Genomic DNA, 20,970 nt, shown 5'->3' with positions numbered 1-20,970 from the left:
TTTAAAAAAAAAAAAAAAAAGTCCCTGTTCTCTTGGAGCTTACGTTTGAATGACAGGACAGAGTTCCCAGTGCATGCCTCCTTGCAGGCAATCTCTTCTCTCCACCGTATTCTATAAAATCTAGCTGCCTTTTCGTCAGCAAAAATTACCATCAGGATGTTAAGCGAGGTACAACTGCAGTGAAAGTCTACACGGCAACCCTTACTTGCTCAGACTTTTTGCTGCTTTTATTCTCACCTCATTATTCCTTATAATGTCAAAAATCTTCAGTAACTCTAGTTTTGGCCAAATTTTGAAAATCACTTTCTCAATTAGATCTAAATTCACAAAATTAAAGATCCTTCCTATCTTAGCCATAAATGTTGCACGCTGCTTCTCATACTAGATCACAGTATACTTTTTACATTTGTTTGATTATTAAAGCATCCATTTTAAGGAATTAATATAGGGAATAACTCTCCAATAATGAGGAATCAACTCAACGGCAGTGGGTTTTGATTATCTTCCCTGCCCCAAAAACTTACTAAATGTACTGTGCTTCAAAATAGGTCCTTTGATCTAAACAGTCTAGGAATTTCTATTTTGAAACTGCCTTCAGGCTTAGCTTGCCAGACACAACAAGAAAATCAAATACTCTCTTGGCTTATAAACTTTTCCTCCCTCCTCCTTATCTTTTGTTGTTTTTATTTCCAATCTTTTCCTTGACTCTTGTGAGTACATGAGTGCCTAAAGCCCAAGGTGCCCGAAAGAGGAGCTGGGCTGGTGTTGATCTAGAGCTGTGATACACTATTAAGAAAAGCCATCAGAATGTGGGGCGGGAGAGCAAAGTGGGAAGTCAAGGACTGGTGTGGCAGCTTGGTGGAGTCACAAGGCCACGGGACTGAGAGTCAAGAGCCAGGGCTCAAGTCCAACTCTGTCTTAACTAGCTGACCTTGGACAAATCTCTTCCAATATCAGGGCCAAGGTTTCCTAGTCTATAAAATAAGGGGGCTGAATCTGCTATATCTAAGATCCTGTATAGCCTTAAGAATCTTCAGTTTTTAGGGACAAGTCCCAGTGAGTCTGAGAAGGGCCAGTCCCAGTGTATCTGAGAGGGAGCCACATCTGAACAGATATTATTTGGGGGCTATCTCCTAGTTCTGCAATCTAAGACAAGTATAGATTATCCCTCCTGTGACTAGAAGTAACCAATGGCTCCTTAACAATGAATCTGAAAGCTTTCCAGGGTCTGAAAAGTACAGAGTGAACCTAGCTATCTCTAGTGACAGTTCTTTGTCACTAGAAATATCTAAAACGAAGCTGATGACTACTAAAGTGAGGTTGAAGGGACTCAAGTATTAGATACTAGGATGAATTAGATAACTGTTGAGATCCCTTCTAAATCTGATGTTCTAAGAGATTCTAGAATTAGGTAAATAGTAATAGTCAAAGTTGAACACTATTATATGCCAGGTATAGCATTTTTTCCAATTTTGGGGACTTGTTTTTGGAACTGCTGTCATGGCCTATATCACAGTCTTTGGAGTAACTTCATTCTTTTGTTTTTGCAAGAAGTTATTCTGAGCTATATCCAGTGACCACGGTAGATATTCAAGCTGAGCAACAGGTTTTGTGTAGACTGAGACAGTGATGGCACAAATACTGTGTCTCTTCCATAGTAGCTGGTGTTGGTGCGAATGATGATTGTCTCTGTTTCCTGCATACATACTATAGATGCTAGTGATATTTTGGGACGCACAGTTCTTCATTATGCACAAAGTCCCATTCATTGTACACCCCACTCCCATTGCATGTCTCACTTTCAGAATGTTCCACTCTCTGCAGAAAGTTTAGCATCACTGGCCCTGACCCACTAAAGGCCAGCAGTGCCCCCCGAAGCGTTGTGACCCACCCCCTCCATTTTACACTCCATTAAGTTCCATGTGGAGAGGAATCATGCCTGTATCAGGCATTTCTGCATCCTAGAGCTTGTTATAGTGACTGACGCTTAACTGGCACTCGGTATTGTTAAATAAATGGAATCAATGTCTCACAAACTGCCTGTGAAGGCAATTAGAAAAGAAAAATTCCAAGAATACTTTCAACACTTAAATTGCTAGATTAAGTGTAAAGCCTCTTTATGATATTGGCTGTGTTTCTTCTATTCAAAGGCAAATGTTTTCAGGTGAGGGAATGGAGAGCGTGTAAGACTGAATGGAGAGAGACTCGGGAGGTGGAGTCAATAACATCTGAGGATAAGGAGAGAAAGAAGTCAAGGATAATGCTAAGATTTTGGCTTAAGCAACTGGGGGTAGTGGTGCTAGGGAACAGAGGATGTAAAATAATAATGTTTATATCTGAGCTTATTTCTATATGAAATCATACAAGTTTGGGGAAATTAGGTTTTTCACATAAACAATTAAGACTTGGCCATTAATTACATGGGGTATTAGGTTTTGGCAGGAAAGAGATGGTTCAAATTAGGTAACTTGGGGAGAATTTCATAAAAGAACTGTTTCCCAGGGTGAGAGCAGGATGTAGAGAAATACAGAGTGCAGAATCTTGGGACTAGGAATAACGGGACACAAACAATCCTAGGTCAGAAGGGTCAAAGGGGATGGTGCTGGTGGCTGCACTGGGTGACACTCTCAGGGGGGTGACATCAAAATGACTGTCTGTAAAATTTTTGTGCAGTGTTTCGGCTGAAATTTATTATTTTTTATAAAAATGTCCCTGTAGTAAGTTATAACAACAAAGACATTTTTTGTAAGCCCAGCTTACATATATCAATATACCTTCAAGGCTAAAACTCTATGCTAATTTACTTTTTGAACCTTCTAATGTGCTCCGGTCAGAGCTGCCATTATTACCCAATACAATGATGTTTCGAATCATGTGGTTTCATCTGGATGTGCTACAAGCATGCACAGTTGTTTTTGCTGCTGCCAGTGTTTTTATAGTCACTGATTTTGTCAAAGGAGCCCTGGTGGTGCAATGGTTAAGTGCTCAGCTGCTAACTAAAAGGTCTATGGTTCAAACCCACCAGATACTCCATGGGAGAATGATGTGGCAGTCTGCTTTCATAAAGATTTACAGCTTTGGAAACCCTATGGAGCAGTTCTACTCTGCCCTACAGAGTTGCTGTAAGTCGGAATTGACTCCACGGCAGTGAGTTTGGTTTTGATTTTGTCAAATTTTCTGGCGTTTTAGCTACAATCGTGGTAATTACTACTTGTGAACCTGTAACTTTTTTGAGAATGAGGTAGTAATTAAAGGAAAAGAAGGAGTAATATACGGGAATTATGATTTACGAGGAACATTAGTACAAAAAACATTACTAAGGATTCTGCATAGTGTGGAACGGGAGGAGGCCTGGGGGAGGGGAGTGACACCATGAGTTACTGCACTAGATGACACCAACCCTAGGGACTCCAGTTGGTGGTGCAGTGGATGCGTCCATGAGTTACTGCACTGGGTGACACCAACACTAGGGACTCCAATGGGTGGTGCAGTGGATGTGTCCATGAGTTACCACACTGGGTGACACCAACCCTAGGGACTCCAATGGGTGGTGTAGTGGATGTGTCCATGAGTTACCACACTGGGTGACACCAACCCTAGGGACACCAATGGGTGGTGCAGTGGATGCGTCCATGAGTTACTGCACTGGGTGACACCAACCCTAGGGACCAATGGGTGGTGTAGTGGATGCGTCCATGAGTTACCGCACTGGGTGACACCAATCCTTGTGACACCAATGGGTGGTGCCGTGGATACGTAATGTGCTGCCCAGATCTTTCGTTCAAGACCGAAGCACACATTCCCCCAACTGCTAGGAATGCTAGCTACTGCTGGCTCACAGCTGAATCGCTCCCTGCAATCTGCACTGTGCCAAAGGGAACCGCCCAGTCCAAGATTACTCTCCTCCCCAGGGGCAGCCACATCTCATGACTGGTTGATACAAATTTGTCTCAGTTTGAGACAACTCTAAGGGCCATTCCAGCTCCAGGGCTCCTCACTGGATTGGCTGATGACTTAGTTGCGATGAAATCTGTTTCCGTAAAAAGAAAAAAAATTCATAACCAACCCGAATCCTATATATCTGCATATGTGCTCAGACTGTATATATATTATGAACAATGAGAAATACATGGAGGAACACAAACTAGGATGTTAACATTGGCTATCTCATGGGACTACACAGTTGGTAGTGGATGGGTTAAAATGATTAGCTTAGCCTTTTACATCTTCATATTATAAGCCCTGGTGGTGCAATGGTTAAGCTCTCGGCTGCTAACCAAAAGTTTGAACCTACCTAGGGCTCCATAAGAGAAAGACCTGGTGATCCGCTCTCATAAAGATTACAGCCTAGAAAACCCTATGGGGCAGTTCTACTTTGTCAACACGGGGTCACTGTGTCGAAACTGACCCGACAGCACCTAACAACAACACAAAAAGAATATGTAAGACCTTGGTAACTTTTGTGAAGGATAAGACAGTACACAGTACTGGGGAAGCCAGCACAACTTGTACAAGGAAAGGTCATGGCCCCTCCATAGACACACCCAAACTCCCTGAGGGACCAAATTGCTGGGCAGAGGGCTGTGGGGCCCATGGTCTCAGGGAACATCTAGCTCAACTGGCATAACACAGTTTATAAAGAAAATGTTCTACATTCTACCTTGGTGAGTAGCGTCTGGGGTCTTAAAAGCCTGTGAGCAGCCATCTAAGATACTCCACTGGTCTCATCCCTTCGGGAGCAAGGGAGAATGAAGAAAACAAGATACAAGGGAGAGATTAGTCCAAAGGACTAACGGACCACAACTACCACGGCCTCCACCAGACTGAGTCCAGCACAACTAGATGGTGCCTGGCTACCACCACTGACTGTTCTGACAGGGATCACAACAGAGTGTCCTGGACAGAGCTGGAGAAAAATGTGGAACAAAATTCTAACTCACACAAAAAGACCAGACTTACTGGCCTGACAGAGACTGGAGAAACCCCGAGAGTATGGCCCCCGGGCACCCTTTTAGCTCAGTAATGAAGTCACTCCCGAGGTTCACCCTTCAGCCAAAGATTAGACAGCCCCATAAAACAAAACAAGACTAATGGGGCACAATAGTCCAGGGACAAGGACTAGAAGGCAGGAGAGGACAGGAAAGCTGGTAATAGGGCACCCAAGGTTGAGAAGGGAGAGTGTTGACATGTCGTGGGGTTGTTAATCAATATCATAAAACAATATGTGTACTAATTGTTTAATAAGAAACTATTCTGTAAATCCTCATCTAAAGTACAATTGAAAAAAAAGAATACGGCTAAGACTTTACATTCCAATTCTATCTACCAATAGTTCACCACTAATTTTTTTTTTTTAAAGGAAACCCTCAAAAAGAAAAAGACTAGTGGAAACTTTCTATTTTAAATTATAAATGTTTATGAATGTGCTTTTTCAAATGTAAAAGAAGCTTAATCAACAATTCTTAATTATGATTCTTAATTATAATTGAGCACCTCCTAATTGTTTGTCATTTAAGCTTTTTGGTGTGAAATGGAATTCCAAAAGCAGCCATCCACTTTCGGGGAAAGAGAGTTTAAAGAAGCAACTGGGGTTTACCTAGTTTAAAAGGTTGGAAGTGGGCAATTAAAGGTGGCAATATCCCAGTTGGATCTCACGTCTACTTAATATTACAAGCTTTTATGTTGGTGTACTAGGCATGCGGAACAGCTGGCAAAACAGCACTGTTTGTCATTGACTTTACAATGCAAAATTAGGGCTATCTCTTGTGGCAGCGGATATGTATTTTTAAGCAGATGTCACTGATATTAGAAGTAAAACAACAATAGGGATTCAGGCCCCGGAGGTAGAGTCAGGGTGGGAAACACTCCATGCCCCTTTCTAAAGGAAGCTTGCCCATGCTCACAGTTAAAGAACTCGAGGTTATACTCAGCACCTAAGATTCCTTATCTTTATGATCATCTGCCAGGAATCAAAACTCTTTGGAGTAAATAAATTTCTGGCCATAGTTTTACTTTTTTTCTGGAACAATAATATCAACTATACATTCCACAATAGTCCTAATTACAGGTATTTTATTTCATTGTCTTGATAAACCAGAAACCTCCAACCTTCCACTTGTGGACCAGCTGTGGCCCTCCTGAGATTCTTGGCAAAAATAAAAAATTTTAACCTGAGTAACTAGTTAATAGTAAGGAAGATGGGACATTTAATCCCCCTTTATCACAGCACTATGTTTTATTTTCATCAGAGCCTTCATTATTATCTAGTGTATTCTTAAATTCCTGTCTCCCCCACTAGAATGTCAGCTCTATGACAGCAATTAGTCTTGTTCATCCCAGCTTGCCTCTAACAGTCCTTAGCACACAGTGAAGTTCTCCACAGAGAGTGGATGAATGAACCCAATTCAACATGTGTAATGACAGAGATAGGAGCAAGCTGCTTTGGGAGTGCAGAGGCATCTGGACTGATATTTCACGTGGGGATGAGTACACTCTCAGAGGTCACTGTGGTGGCTTCATTTACTCATTCAGCAAACATTTATTGAGGGTCCCCTGGCATTACATGGCAATGAACAAATTGACATGGATCCCACCCTCATCGAGCTTACAATCTAGTGGGAAGACAGACATTAAAAAAAATAGCAACACCACTAAATATCTGATTACAAAACTGTGGTAAGCGTGATGAAGGAAAAATAGAAATACAAACAGGTCTAATGACAAATACAAAAAAGGCACCACAAGTGAAGGGTGAGCTGTAAGCCTTCACCTGAAGTACAAGTTAAAAATAAATAAATAAATAAATATTAAAAAAAAAAAAAAAGGCACCACAAGATGGATACTCAACTCTATGAATATACTAAAAACCACTGAATTGGACATTTTAAAATGGTGAATTTTATGATATGTAAATTATATCTCAATAATGCTATTGTAAACAAAGGAGCAGCAGAGTGGTAAAGACCACAGCTCTGGACTCCTACATTCTGGGTTCATAGCCCCGACTCTCGCACTTGCTGGCTGGGTTCTCTTGGGCAACTCATTTAACATCCACGTATCTCAGTGTCTTCAGCAATAAAATGAAGACTATAAATCTTCCAAGGCTGTAAAGCTCTATGGAAGTAGACTGCCACATCTTTCTCCCTCGGAGCCACTGGTAGTTTTGAACTGCCAACCTTTCTGTTAGCAGTCAAGTGCTTTAACCACCACACCACCAGGGCTCCTTTTCTGAGGTTAAATAAATTAGTATCCCTAAGGAACTGAGAGCAGTACCTGGTACACAAAAGAGGTGAGCTATTTATTACCATCGGGGAATCAGGGAAGGAACAGGACTCAAATTGAGAGAACTCCCAGTGGAGGCGAAGTTAGAAAACTTTTGAGCGCTACTCCTTGCCACCTGGAAACTTCCCTTCTAGGGCTCTGTTAAAAAATTTGAAGGCATTATGTTCTGTTTTATTTTGCTTTCTGAAGAAAGCTCTTTGTCATGCTGGCCATGCCATGAGCATCTCTGACACAACAATTACCTGGTATTATAGAAACAGATCTATCTATCTTTACACATTTTCTAATTTAGAAACAAGAAACAACAAATTTCCTACCTTTACTCCTTAAGAAAAAATTTTGATAACAGCTTTATTGCGATATAATTCACATACCATAAAATTCACCCTTTTAAATTATACTATTCAGGGGTTTTTAGTACATTCACAGAGCTGTGTAACCGTCATTACTACTACCTAATGTTGGAACATTTTCATCATCCCAAAAAGAAACCTGATAACAATTAGCAGTTATCCTCATTACCCCCTCTTCCTAGGCCCAGGTACCCAAAATCCATTTTCTGTCCTTATGGATACCTGTATTCTTACCTTTACTCTTGGAAAGGTATGTGGAATTGAACTGTGCTGTTTTTGGGGCCGCCAAAGTCTACCCCCAGATTCCAGAGGGAAAATAAATGATTTCTGATCAATTACAGCTGGAAGCAACCTAAGTAAAATAAAATAGAATTTAAAATACAAATTTGCTATTCTTAAAGACGTCTCAAATTGTAATTTTTAAAACAATGCTTTCTAGTTAAGATTACATTTTATAGGAAACATTCTACTGGTAATTACAATAAATTAGACCAATCTTTAGCATTTTTACCACTATAAAACCGCAGTTGTTTTATTAAGCATAAGAACTTACAAGTCTGATAAAGACTGTTATAGCATGAATAAAAAGCTCTATCTCTGGCTGTGTTTCTATGACTAATAACTGACAGAATTACTGCACTATAAAACATTTCTTGGTTAAGAAAAATACATAATGCTGTATTTTGTTTAATAAAATCAAATCCAGTATATTCAGAATAATGGTTCCTAAAGAGTTCATACTTATATTATTTAAACCTTTGTTATTTTGTATAATTGCAAAGACTTAAGGATCAAAGCTAATTAAAGGTCTTCCTTATAGTTCTAAAGGCAGAGCAATGTGAAAATGAAATAAAGTTTTAAGAATGAGTGTATGCGTACAATTTTATGTCTAAAAAATCCAATTTGGAAGCAGGTTCCAGTTCTTTAAAATGGTCAATAGAAGTAAGATCAATAAAACTCACCCACCAATAACTCAATCCCTTGATTCTACTATGATGTCAATGTCTATAAAGTTATCATTAAAACCAAATATCACAACCTATTGACTTGTGTGAGGCATTGGTGGTTCAGTAGCAGAACTCTCTCCTTCCATTTGGGAGAGCTAGATTCAATTCCCAGCCAGTGCACCTTATATGCACCCACCACCCATCAGTCAGTGGTGGCTTGTGCGTTGTTGCTATGATGCTGAACAGGTTTCAGCAGAGCTTCTAGACTAAGACAGGCTAGGAAGAAAGGCCTGGCGATCTACTTCCAAAAATCAGCCAATGAAAACTCTGTGGATCACAACATTCTGATCAGCAACCAATCATGGGGATGGTGCAGGACTGGGCAGCATTTCATTCTGTTGTGCATGGAGCTACCATGAGTCAGGGGCCCACCTGACAGCAGGTAACAACACAATAACATTGACTTGCATGTGTGTGTATTTCTCACATTATCGTATGTCCAATGTGTGTTTGTGTGTGTGTGTGTGTGTGTGTGTGTATCCAACATTATCATATGTTGGATACCCTGGTTGGGCTTCTCTTGAATTATGTTTTTATCTTTTTATCAACTAGCCTAGCTAACTTTTAATAATATCTTTTAATTATTATAAAAGTAGTACATGTACTCTATAAATAATTTAGAAAATTTCAAAGAAAAAAAATCATCTCTAGTCCTACCAAGGACCAGTCCCTGGAGAAGGACATCATACTTGGTAGAGGGTCAGCAAAAGAGAGGAAGACCCTCAACAAGATGGACTGACACAGTGGCTCCAACAATGGGCTCAAACAGCAACAATTGTGAGGATGGCACAGGACTGGGCAGTGTTTTGTTTAGTTGTACACAGGGTTGCTATGGATAGGAACCACCTCGATAGCACCTACCAACAGTCCCACCACCCAAACACAATCCCTATTAGTAGTATTGGTGCTTTGCCTTGCAAATACAATGACAGAACAGTTGCATTTCTTCAATTTGAATTAGGCAAATTTAAAACAGTGATTTAAATATTAATAAAGCACACTTAATGCGCAAGATGTGGAATAATGTAAATTTCCCATAATTTAAATATTTGCCCAAAATCACTTAATTTCAAAGTTGGCATACTGAGCAATTTGCAAACAACTGTTTATGCTATTGTCCCCACAGTGATACCCTTTCTGCTGGAAAATAGAAATCCTAGCCAGCCTTTGTCAGGACAAACCATTTATTATGCAAGTTTTAAACTACATCAAGTATAAAGGGATACATCTTTTACATGAGATGCAAACTTCCTGTGTGTAGGAGTGCCAGTGGGTTCATGTGTTTGTGTGTGTGTATGTGGATATCAGTGTGTATATGTGCAAATTAGAGTGTTCGTATATGTACGTGAGTGTGTGGGGGAAGAGTACGTGGGTGTGTATGTGTAAGTATATGTGTGTGAGAAGGAGATGTGGGTGTGTATGTGTAAGTATATGTGTGTGAGAAGGAGAATGAATGTATGTGTGTGTACTTACACAGATATACATAAACTATCCCTCTGGCAAGCCCTCAGTGAAACACAAATTCTAGGTATTTGAGTATTTTTTTTCCTCACTCTTTTGCAGAGAAGAGTATTCTGAAAAAGGTAGCACCATGAAAATCATAGATATTGTAGAAAAAACATAATGTTTGCAAAAGACGTCAAACTTCCTCTTGTCCAGAAATTGTTTGCATGGTGTTTAATATCTGTATTAGCAAATATAAAAGGACTTGACCGTTGACCCTGTCATAAGTGAAGTAACGGAATAATGACCATATGTCACCATGACCCATCACTGCTGCCACAAATAGAGTAACAAAAGAGGTCAAAATATTTAAATAACTTTAAAAAGGGAGGGGAGTGTCAAAACACATCTGAAACTGCCACCTACTAGTGTCCATACAGCTCGGCTTTGAGTTGTTAGTAAAATCCTAACAAAAAGTGAGCCAGGTCAGCTTAGGGGTTCTGCGGGGCTTAAACAAATAAAAGAAATCCTAACTTTGGTTGGTGCCTGGAAACTGTAGATAATATTTGACTTTCACTAAGAATTATTTGTAAAAGAGAATAAAAGGACAGTAAAAACAAACCAACAGCATAATCTCAGAAACACATTCTTGGGGTGTACCTACATAGTATCATCCATTTTCCTTCTTGTATTGTGAAACATAGCATATACACAGACCAGTGGATAAGGCATATATTCATATTTGGATACTAATAAAGCACACACCCTTGTAACCACCACTCAAGCTAAGAAGCGGCACATTTCCAGCACCCCAGAAGTAACCTTGCCATGTTCCTCTCTCTGAAATAAACCCTCCCTCTCTGACAGAGTTAACCAGTAACCTGACTTTTCTGAAAATAATTTCCTTGTTTATCCACCCCTAGATAATATAGCTTTGCTTGTTTTTTCAAATTCTATGTGAATTAAAAAATGTTAAAATGTGTATTCTTCCAAAATGTTCTACATTCTACCTTGGTGAGTGGCATCTGGGGTCTTAAAAGCCTGTAAGTAGCCTTCTAAGATACTCCACAGGTCTCACGCCTTTGGGAGCAAGGGAGAATGAAGAAAATGAAATACAAGGGAAAGGGTCCTGAACAGAGCTGGAGAAAAATGTAGAAAAAAGTTCTAACTGACAGAAAAAGACCAGACTTACTGGCCTGACAGAGACTGGAGAAACCCTAAGAGTATGGTCGTCGGACACCCTTTTAGCTCAGTAATGAAGTCACTCCCGAGGTTCACCCTTCAGCCCAAGATTAGACAGGTCCATAAAACAAAATGAGACTAATGGGGCACAACAGCCCAGGGACAAGGACTAGAAGGCAGGAGAGGACAGGAAAGCTGGTAATAGGGAACCCAAGGTTGAGAAGGGATAGTGTTGACATGTTGTGGGGTTGTTAACTGTTGTCATAAAACAGTATGTGTACTAACTGTTTAATGAGAAACTATTTGTTCTGTAAACCTTCATCTAAAGTACAATACAAAAAATTTTTTTTTAAAGTCAATTTACTTACAATAAAAAAGTATATTCTTTCATGTCTTAAGTCTTTCACTCAGCGTTATATTTATGAGATTCACCCATGTTGTATGAAGCTTGTTCATATGCATTGATGTATACCAATATACTAACCCATTGCCATTGAGTCAATTCTGACTCATAGCGACTCTACTGGACAGAGTGGAACTGCCCCATAGGGATTCCAAGGCTGTAATCTTTACAGGAGCAGATCACCAGGTCTTTCTCCCACGGAGTGGCTGGTGGGTTTGAACCACTAATCTTTAGGTTAGCAGCTGGGCACTTAACCACTGTGCCACCAGGCCTCCTACTAATATACTACATGACGTATATTAATTGCTGTTGTACCAATACATTACATGAATAGACCATAATTTATTTATCCATTCTACATAAGATGGATATTTGGGTTGTTTCCTATTTTTTGTTATTAAAAACAATGGTACCATGAACAATCTTGTATTTATGTCTTGGTGCACATGTGCGTGAATTTAACTAGGGTTGTGCTGTCCCAATTCGGTAGTCACTGCCATGTGTGCCTATTTAAGTCTAAATAAATTAAGATTAAATAAAATTAAAACTCATTTCCTTAGTCGTAGTAGCTACATTTTAAGTGCTCAATAGCCCCTGTACAGGTATAGAACATTTCCATCACTGCAGAAAGTTCTACTGCACAGTGCTGCTCTAAGGAATACACCTAGGAGTGAAATTGGAGAATCAACAAGTATGCACCTTCAATTTTACTATGTCATGGTGAACACGTTTCCAAAGTGATAGACCAATGACACTCCCACCATTACTCCAAATTCCCATTACTCCAAATCTCCTCCAACATTTGGTACCGTCAAATTGTTTAATCTTTTCCAATTGGGTGGTATGTGATTTTTTGGTTTCTTTTTTGAATTGTGAATTAGGGCTAAACCCTGAACCTTTAAGAGAGTACAAAAACTAAACCCATTGTCTTCAAGCTTACCCTACAGGACAGAGTAGAACTGCCCCATAGGGTTTCCAAGGAGCAACTAGTAGATTTGAACTTCCGACCTTTTGGTTAGCAGCTGTAGCTCTTAACCACTTCACCCCTAGGGCTCCTTTAAGAGAATAGTTACTTTTTATTCTTTCTCCCACTCACACATATTTCAAAGGATATATTTGATCATTTCAATGCATAACACATTTTTCTAATATGAATGTATCAGTATCACATAAAGCTGTTATTGTAGTTGCTTTTGAGTTCACATAAAGTAGTCATAAAATAATTGTGCTATTTCTTGATACAAAAATTTTAATGACATGAACTACAGGTAGGCACTACAGCTTGATGGTTAAGAGTACTGGGTCTGAATCCCAGCTCCATCATTTTTTAGCTATTCAACCTCGGGAAAGTCATTTAATTTTTAAAATCTGCAACAGATGTTGAATTTTATTAAATGCCTGTTAGCCACTGATGGAGATAATTACTTGGTTTTTCTCCTTTAACTTACTAATATGGCAAATTATATTAATACGGTTCCTCTTAGCAGACCATCCTATATTCATGAAATGAATCTCTCTTGGTTTTGTGCATGATTCTATTAATGTGCTGCTGAAGTCTTTCTGCTAATATACATGATCTCAGCTGCAGCATTAATAAGTAGAACCGATCTGTAGCTATTTTTGGTGCTTTCTTTCTTTGTCAGATGTAAATATCAACTATTCAATATTTTTTTTACTGAACAGCTGCAATGTACCAGATAATGTGCTGATGCTGGACAGAGAATGATAAAAATCAAATAATCAAGAAAAATAAAAAATACTAGATGACTACCTTCATGGAATTCACAACTTAATAGGGGAGACAAACATTAAACAAATAAACTCTCAATTAAATTTATCATTTTACACCGTAACGAATTACTGAGAAGTCCTGAGTATGCTGACAGATACAAGAGGGGAGAGTCAGGGAACGCGCTTCTGAAGAGGTAACATTTAAGGCTAAGAATAAAAGAAAGAAAGTAGGGGGTAATGATCAAGGAAGCAAAGCAAGTGGTGAAAACAGACTCATACGAACAACAGAAACACTTTCTCTCCAGTGCTTGGGAAGGTGATCTCATTTGACTCTGTGGCCTTGGAAATAAAGCAAAACCCAATATTTGGAGGTAGGTAAACTTACGAGCCCTCTACAGAAAGAGCCTCAGCCATAAATGTTACTTAGTCCGTCCCCTCCTGGTGATAAATAATGGTGTCATAGCCACAAAAGATTCGTTGTTCTTTAGAAAGTTGCCTTGTTTTGCCGAAGCAGACAGGGTTCTCAACCTTGGACCCAGAGTACATGCTTTAACCCACTACGTTGTGTCCGTTCTGACTCACAGAGACCTCAGAGGCTTTACGAGGCTGTAAATCTCCACGGAAGCAGACTGCCGCATCTTTCTCCCGTGGAGACGCTGGTGATTTTGAACCGCTGACCCTTCAGTTAGCAGTCAGTCACTTTCACCACTGCGCCACCAGGGCTCCTTGTCTACGCTTTAAGGATGAGATTTCACATTAAGAAAACCTTGCTTAAGGAAGCTGGTGATAGGCAACCCAAGGTTGAGTAAGAATATTGTTGATGTGTTGTGAGATTGTTAACCATTGTCATAGGGCAACATGTGTAGTAACTGTTAAATGAGAAACTATTTTGTTCTGTAAGCCTTCATCTTAAGTGAGAAAAGCAGCACAACTGGAAGAGTGTAGTCAATGTCACTGAACTGTGCATGTAGAAATTTTTGAAATGGTGTATCTTTGGCTATGTGTATTTTCACCAAAAAAAGAGGTTGAGAAGTTAGAGGATTGACATGTTGTGGGGTTGTTAACCAATGTCATAAAACAATATGTGTACTACTGTTTCATGAGAAACTGTTTGTTCTGTAAGTCTTCACCTGAGTACAATAAAATAAATAAATAAATAAATGAATAAAAAGAAAACCTTGCTTAAGAGGAGGGGCTCAGTTTTTCACGAGTTGTATGTTCATTTTCATAAAAACTCTCTAAGGCTGGTAAGGAGTGTAAAGTATTAAAACTTCAGTGGCACCCATGGGAGGCTCTCCATACAGCTGTGCGTGCCCTCACCCCAGGAGAACCTCACTTTGCATCTCTTGAAAAACCTCACTTTGCTTTTCTTGAAAATGTATTTTTTATTTTCCATTTTAAAGCTAGAGTTTTGAACTTTAATACAAATCAACCCCAGCCCAATCCACTCTCCTTAATTTGGGACTTAGAATTCAAGGATCTCATAATTTGTGCAAAAGACCTTTTTAAAGTATTCAAAAGCAAAGATGTCACCTTGAGGACTAAAGTGCGCCTGACCCAAGCCGTGGTATTTTCAGTCACCTCATATACATGTGAAAGTTGGACAATAAATAAGGAAGACCAAAGAATTGATGCCTTTGAATTGTGGTGTTGGCGAAGAATACTGAAATGTACCACAGACTGCCAGAAGAACTAACAAATCTGTCTTGGAAGAAGTACAGCCAGAATGCTCCTCAGAAGCGAGGGTGGCGACACTTCATCTCGTGTACTTTGGGCATGTTAACAAGAGGGACCAGTCCCTGGAGACGGACATCAGGCTTGGCAAAGTAGAGGGTGAGCGAAAAAGAGGAAGATCCTCAGTGAGATGGATTGACACAGCGGCTCCAACAATGGGCTCAAGCATAGTAACGATTGTGAGGATGGCGCAGGACCGAGCAGCGTTTCGTTCTGTTGTATATAGGGTGGCACAGTGGTTAAGTATTTAGCTGCTAACCAAGAGGTCAGCAGTTCAAATCTATCAGCTGCTCCTTGGAAACCCTATGAGGTGGTTCTATTCTGTCCTATATGGTTGCTGTAAGTTGGAATCGACTCAACGGCAATGAGTTTGGTTTTGGTTTTTTGTACACAGGGTTGCTATGAGTCGGAACTGACTTGCTGGCACCTAACAACAAAAAACAACAACATAACTTGTGTGCACATTTATACTTGAATAACATAAATTGCAGGTGAACGGGAACAATCTGGAAATACAATTTAATAGCAAACTTTAGGAACATTAATCAACACGATTGTGCACAATCTACCATTTTTATAAACCCAATACATTTTTTTTTCCTCACTCATGTCATAGTTATTGAGTCCTCTAAAGGAGCCTCAAAGGCCTCTGTCTGGTAGCAATGCCACAGAGGAGCTACTTCCTCCAAGGTTACCATACAATGGCTGAAGGATATCACAGAAAAATGTTAAGGGCCAGGCCTGGAAGTGGCTTACATTATTTCCACCTGCATTTCATAGGCTAGAAGGCCTGTGGGCATGTGACACCCAAACCAACTTTTAGGGAGGCAGAGAAATATACCCTTCCCAAGTGCCCAGGATGAGGAAATGGTGAGGTCAAGACTTAATATTGCCTCTGTCACACTTCTCAAACATGCTTTGTCAGTTTCTGCCCCATGCCTTGTGTTGGCTTATGCTGGGCTGTCACCTAACTGTCCATTTTTCAAAATTGAGATGAAATTCACATAAAGTGAAATGCAAAGTTCTTAAGTGTATAATGTAATGTGATATAGAGCATTTTCATCACCCTCAGAAAATTCAACCGTGACCATTTCTAGTCAATCTGCACCTCCCATAGGCAACCACTATTCAGATTTTTATCAGCATAGATTAGCTTTGCCAATTTTTTTTTACTTTTGTATTTTGACATAATTTCAGACTTAGAAAAAAGTTGCAAGAATAGTACAAAAATTCCTGTACCCTTCACCCAAATTTTAACATTTTACATTTGCTTTACCCTTTTCCTTCTCTTTCTCTCTTAATATGTATAAGTATTATATGTATTTTTGAAGTGTTTGAAAACAGTAGTAGTATCTCTTTGGATGATATGCCATAAATTATTTATCCATTTTCCTATTGATATTTTTTTTTTCCCCATTTTTCACTTACTCTGAATAAAGCTATTAACATTATTGTACAAGCCTTTTTGTGGAATTGCTAGGCCATAGAACAGGCGTATGATTGGCTTTATAAAAAACTGTCTACAAAATGGTTGTACCACTTTTTAGTGGGTTTTACACATCCATTAGCAACATATGGGCATTCCAGTTGCTCCACATTCATGCAGCACTTGGTGTGTGGTCAATCTTTTTAATTTTTAGTCATTGCAGTGGATGTGAAATAGTATCTCATTATGGTTTTAATTTGCATTTCCTGACATTTAAAGCTGTTGAGCATCTTTTCATAGCGCATGGTTTACTGAACATTAAATGAATAATTTCTTTTATTAGGATCAGCACAAACCTGGTTCCTATGAGGCAGAGATTACAGATGCCCCAACGCCCAACTTTTTCAAATTGCTGTACTACTCCATCATCTCTCACATCAACTACTTCCCCTCTCCTCTTTGGGTCTGGTAATTCACTGCTACATCTCAAAGAACTCACGAACTGCACTTACAGTTAAGTGGTTTATTAGGGAAGTACTGGGGTACAACTCAGGATCAGAATTAACTTGAAAGTAACAGGAATAACTCAGGACACAGGTCCTAGATCAGGACAGCTTCTTCTTGCCCTCTGCTTCTGAGCCCTGCTGGGGCCTTGCTGTTGCCAGGCCCTGCTGGGGGACTTTTCAGGCAAGTGTTACGACTCTTTAGCTCTTGGGCCAGCAAGCCCCACAGCCACCATCTCACACTGGTCTCCTGGTTCCTGCTATCTTGCCCACTATTGCTCTTGCTACTGCTGCACCACAATCTCTTGCTGTCTTCCGTGTTACAGCTCCTCTTTCTCCCCGTGTCTTCCTTTAAGCCTAGCAGGGTGGCAAAACTGATCAATCCCCTTGTTAGTGTTCCACATACCATATCTGCATAGTCCCACCCCCACAAGGGTGCCATGCACTTTATTTACATTATTAGCAAAGCTATCCAATCCCCTTGGTGGGCCACAAGCACCTCATTTGCATAGTCCCACTGAAGTCATTTGGTGGGAGTTATAAAGATTATGGTTAGAAGGGTCATGTTAAGTAATTCACTGCACCGCAAACACTCATATATTTTTCTCTTGTAAAGTGTCTAGTCTTTTGCTCATCTTATTGGGTTCCCTTTGTTTTATTGCTTTGTCAAAGTTATTTATTCTGGGAGTGGGGCCACAGTTTTTCCTGTAGTATTCCACTGGGTTACAACAGTTATAGTGTAAAAGTTTTCTGTCTTGTTAGACTGCCTCTTTTTTGGTCCTTTGACTAAAAAGAGCAGGCTTTTCTTAGAGCTTTTTTTTGTCTGTAGCTCTTGGCATTTCTGGGTTGCTGCCTTCTTCAACTCCAAGTCTGGGATGTATGAGGCAAAATGGAAACCCAGGGGGCTCACCTCTGTGTCATTCCTTGTGTCCCAAGGTGCCTAGATGGCCTGCCTTCTTCTCTCTGCCTTTGAGAGTCTTCTTATGTTTGTTTTGTATATAAACGCTCAAAGTTTTCAGCTGTACTTAGCAGGAGGCATAGGTAAAAGTACGTCTACTCCATCTTCCCAGAAAAGGAAGTCTCCTGGTGTATTTCACTTCTTTTACCTCCATGGATTGCGTGTTTAGACGTAAATCTCGACACACACACAAGTACAAAATTGCAATATAATTTTATATCCTTTTTTTCACTCAACGTATACTTTGAGAATTTTTCCATGTCATTAAAATTTCTTCAACAATATCAATTTTAATAGCCTAGTAATATTCTATCATATGGATATGTTATAATGGGTTTTATCATTCTTTTATTGTTGACATTTAAGATGTTTCCAATTTTTTTGCCATTATACATAATGCTGAAATGAACATCTTTATACACAAGTTCATTGATATCCTTGCTTATTTCCTAAGGATAGATTCTTAGAGGTACAACTACTAAAAAAAATAATAATAATTTTTGAAATCTTCTAACATGTTGAAAATTGCCTTTAACAAACCAATTTATACCTCACTGGTAGAGTAAAACTATGCCCATCTCACTGCACCCTCGTCAGCATTGAGTATTATGGCAGTTTAAATTTTTTTTGCTAATTTCTAAAGCAAAAAAATAGTGGTGTATTGTTTACTTTGCATTTATCTGGTGTGCCAGTGAGGTGAAGCAGTTTTCTGTGGTTCATATTATTTCATCAATTACCACTGTCATGACATATTCTTCACATGGTTACTGGTTGTTTGCATTTCTATCTCTATGAGTAGTCTGTTGATGTCTTTTTGTCTATGTCAAGTTTTTTCTTTCCTATTAATTGGCAAGAGCTCTTTGTATTTAAGAACATAAGCCATTTTTTGTGTTATAGCTGTTATAAATGTTGCTTTCGGTTTGTTGTTTCCCTTTTTATTTTACAATGCATTTTTTTTTTTTTTTTGCAATTTCTACACAAATTGTTCAGTGACACTGGTTACGTTCTTCACATTGCATGAACATTCTCATTATTGCCATTCTGGTTGTTCCATTTCCATTAATGCAGTTTCTCTGCCCCCTTACATTCTCATCTTTGTTTCAAAGTAATTGTTGACCATTTGGTATCATATAGATGAGTTTTTTTAAAGCAGCACAGTACTCACAAGTGCTATTCTTCATTTTGTAAGCCAATCTATTATTTAACTAAAAGGTGACCTCAGGGGCTAGTTTCCTTTCAAGGTTTACAGAATATCTCAGGGCAATAGTCTCAGGAAGTCCTCCAATCTCAACTAGCCCAGTAAGTCTTTTTCTTTTTTTTTCTTTCTTTCTTTTTCCCAAAGAATTTGAAGTTTTGTTTCACATTTTTCTCCCATTCTATCAGGATCCATCTATTGTGGCCCTGGATCAGAATGGTAGGTAGTGGTAGCTGGGCACCATCTAGTTCTTCTGGTCTCAGCGTACGTGAGGCCGTGGTTTGTGTAGACTATTAGTCCTGTAGACTAGTTTCTTCTTTGAGTCTTTGGTTTCCTTCTTTCTCTTTTGCTCTAGACGAGTAGAGAACAATAGTTGTATCTTAGATGGTTACGATGTGTTTTTTGTTTGAAAAGAATTCAAACCCACAGAAAAATCAAAAGAACAGAGAGCATCCAAATATCCCTCACCTAGATTACCAAATGTTAACATCATGTTACCTGTGCTTCATCACCTTCTCTCTTTGTGATTAGGGTATATCATATTCTATATAAATTGGATTTGTGTACTGCATTTAACAATCCAGAATAGATTGGAGTCACAGTGCTTCGATAATTGAGTAAAAACGTACCTTTTAATCTTTACTCTTCATTTAACAGAAACCTCTTCTTTCCTGCTCACCGCTTCTCACTATTATTTATTCGCTTTGTTCCTACTTTGTTTTTTTCTCAAATACTAGAACAACAAAGTATAAATGAAGATTTCTGTGCAGTTCCGATAGTGCTGGTACAGATGGTAGTCACCCTCCTAGTGTCAATAAGCAAAGCATGGTCGTTAAGAACAGTGTGAGCAGATATCCCACGCAATAAAATCCATGAAAGCCAGCAATGACAGAGGAAGAACCATACTTTGACACTGAAGAAGAATCATTGCCAAAGTGGGGATAATAGTATCTACACTACTTGACTTCACAAATCTATTTTGGAAACAATATGAAAGCACTTGGAGCTCTTCGGAGAAAATATGCCATTTTGATAATGTCATTATCATTGTTTTGTGAATGGCTGCTAGGAAAAATCTTGCATTTGCAAGCATCCATTATTATCATTTGTGTACCTACTGGATTTTTGTCTCTACTAAACAAGACTACCAGATTTTCCCTTGAGCAATAGTTGCTAAAAAGGAATATCATCTTTTGTGAAAATTAGGCTTCCTGGTTTTCAGGCAGCTATGGAGTAGAAGAGTACAAAACTACAGACATTTGACCTGAACCTGAATGAGGGCTTCACCATTGACCACCTGTGTGACCCAGGACTGGTTTACTTAACCTCTCTGAGCCTTGGTTTCCACAACTGTAAAAGGCAAAGAGTAAATACTTCATAGGTTAAAAAAGGTCCTTTGCAAACTGTTGTGTTATGAAAATATTGATGATGGTGATGATGATGAAGAGCATGATAATGATGATAATGAGGATGATGAGTATTGTATATTTGTCTAAACCATTTCTAAAGGTATATCCAGGGGTAGTGCTCATTTGGGATGAGTGCTCCTGAGTTTCCTGGGTTTCCATAATGGGAATCCTCATATATCAGAACAAAGTTTATTCTTGGTTACTCACAGGAGATGTACATTCCTCATTACATGCCTCCCTGCTCAGAACAAGTTGCTGCCCTGGGACTTTTGGACTCTGACACTCCATCAGCCTCACAGTTTGCGCAGACATTGCAAGTGACTGCCAGCCTGATGGCCAGGTCCC

At 39.3% G+C, this 20,970-nt stretch overlaps 1 protein-coding gene across 1 annotated transcript in view; it reads right to left on the bottom strand.

Annotated features, from left to right (window-relative positions):
• The window catches only part of IQCH (IQ motif containing H), a 240,915-nt gene that overhangs the window by 203,451 nt on the left and 16,494 nt on the right, over positions 1–20,970 (bottom strand). Inside the window, exon 4 of the mRNA XM_023729750.1 lies at positions 7,869–7,986. Within this exon, the coding sequence (XP_023585518.1) occupies positions 7,869–7,986 (118 nt within the window). The remainder of the gene's footprint in view (positions 1–7,868; positions 7,987–20,970) is intronic.

This window comes from Trichechus manatus, unplaced genomic scaffold (genome assembly GCF_000243295.1).
Source record: "Trichechus manatus latirostris isolate Lorelei unplaced genomic scaffold, TriManLat1.0 scaffold00030, whole genome shotgun sequence".
Classification (NCBI taxonomy): Eukaryota; Metazoa; Chordata; class Mammalia; order Sirenia; family Trichechidae; genus Trichechus; species Trichechus manatus.
Note: the sequence above shows the minus strand (reverse complement) of the source record. Positions and strands in the feature narration are given on the sequence as shown.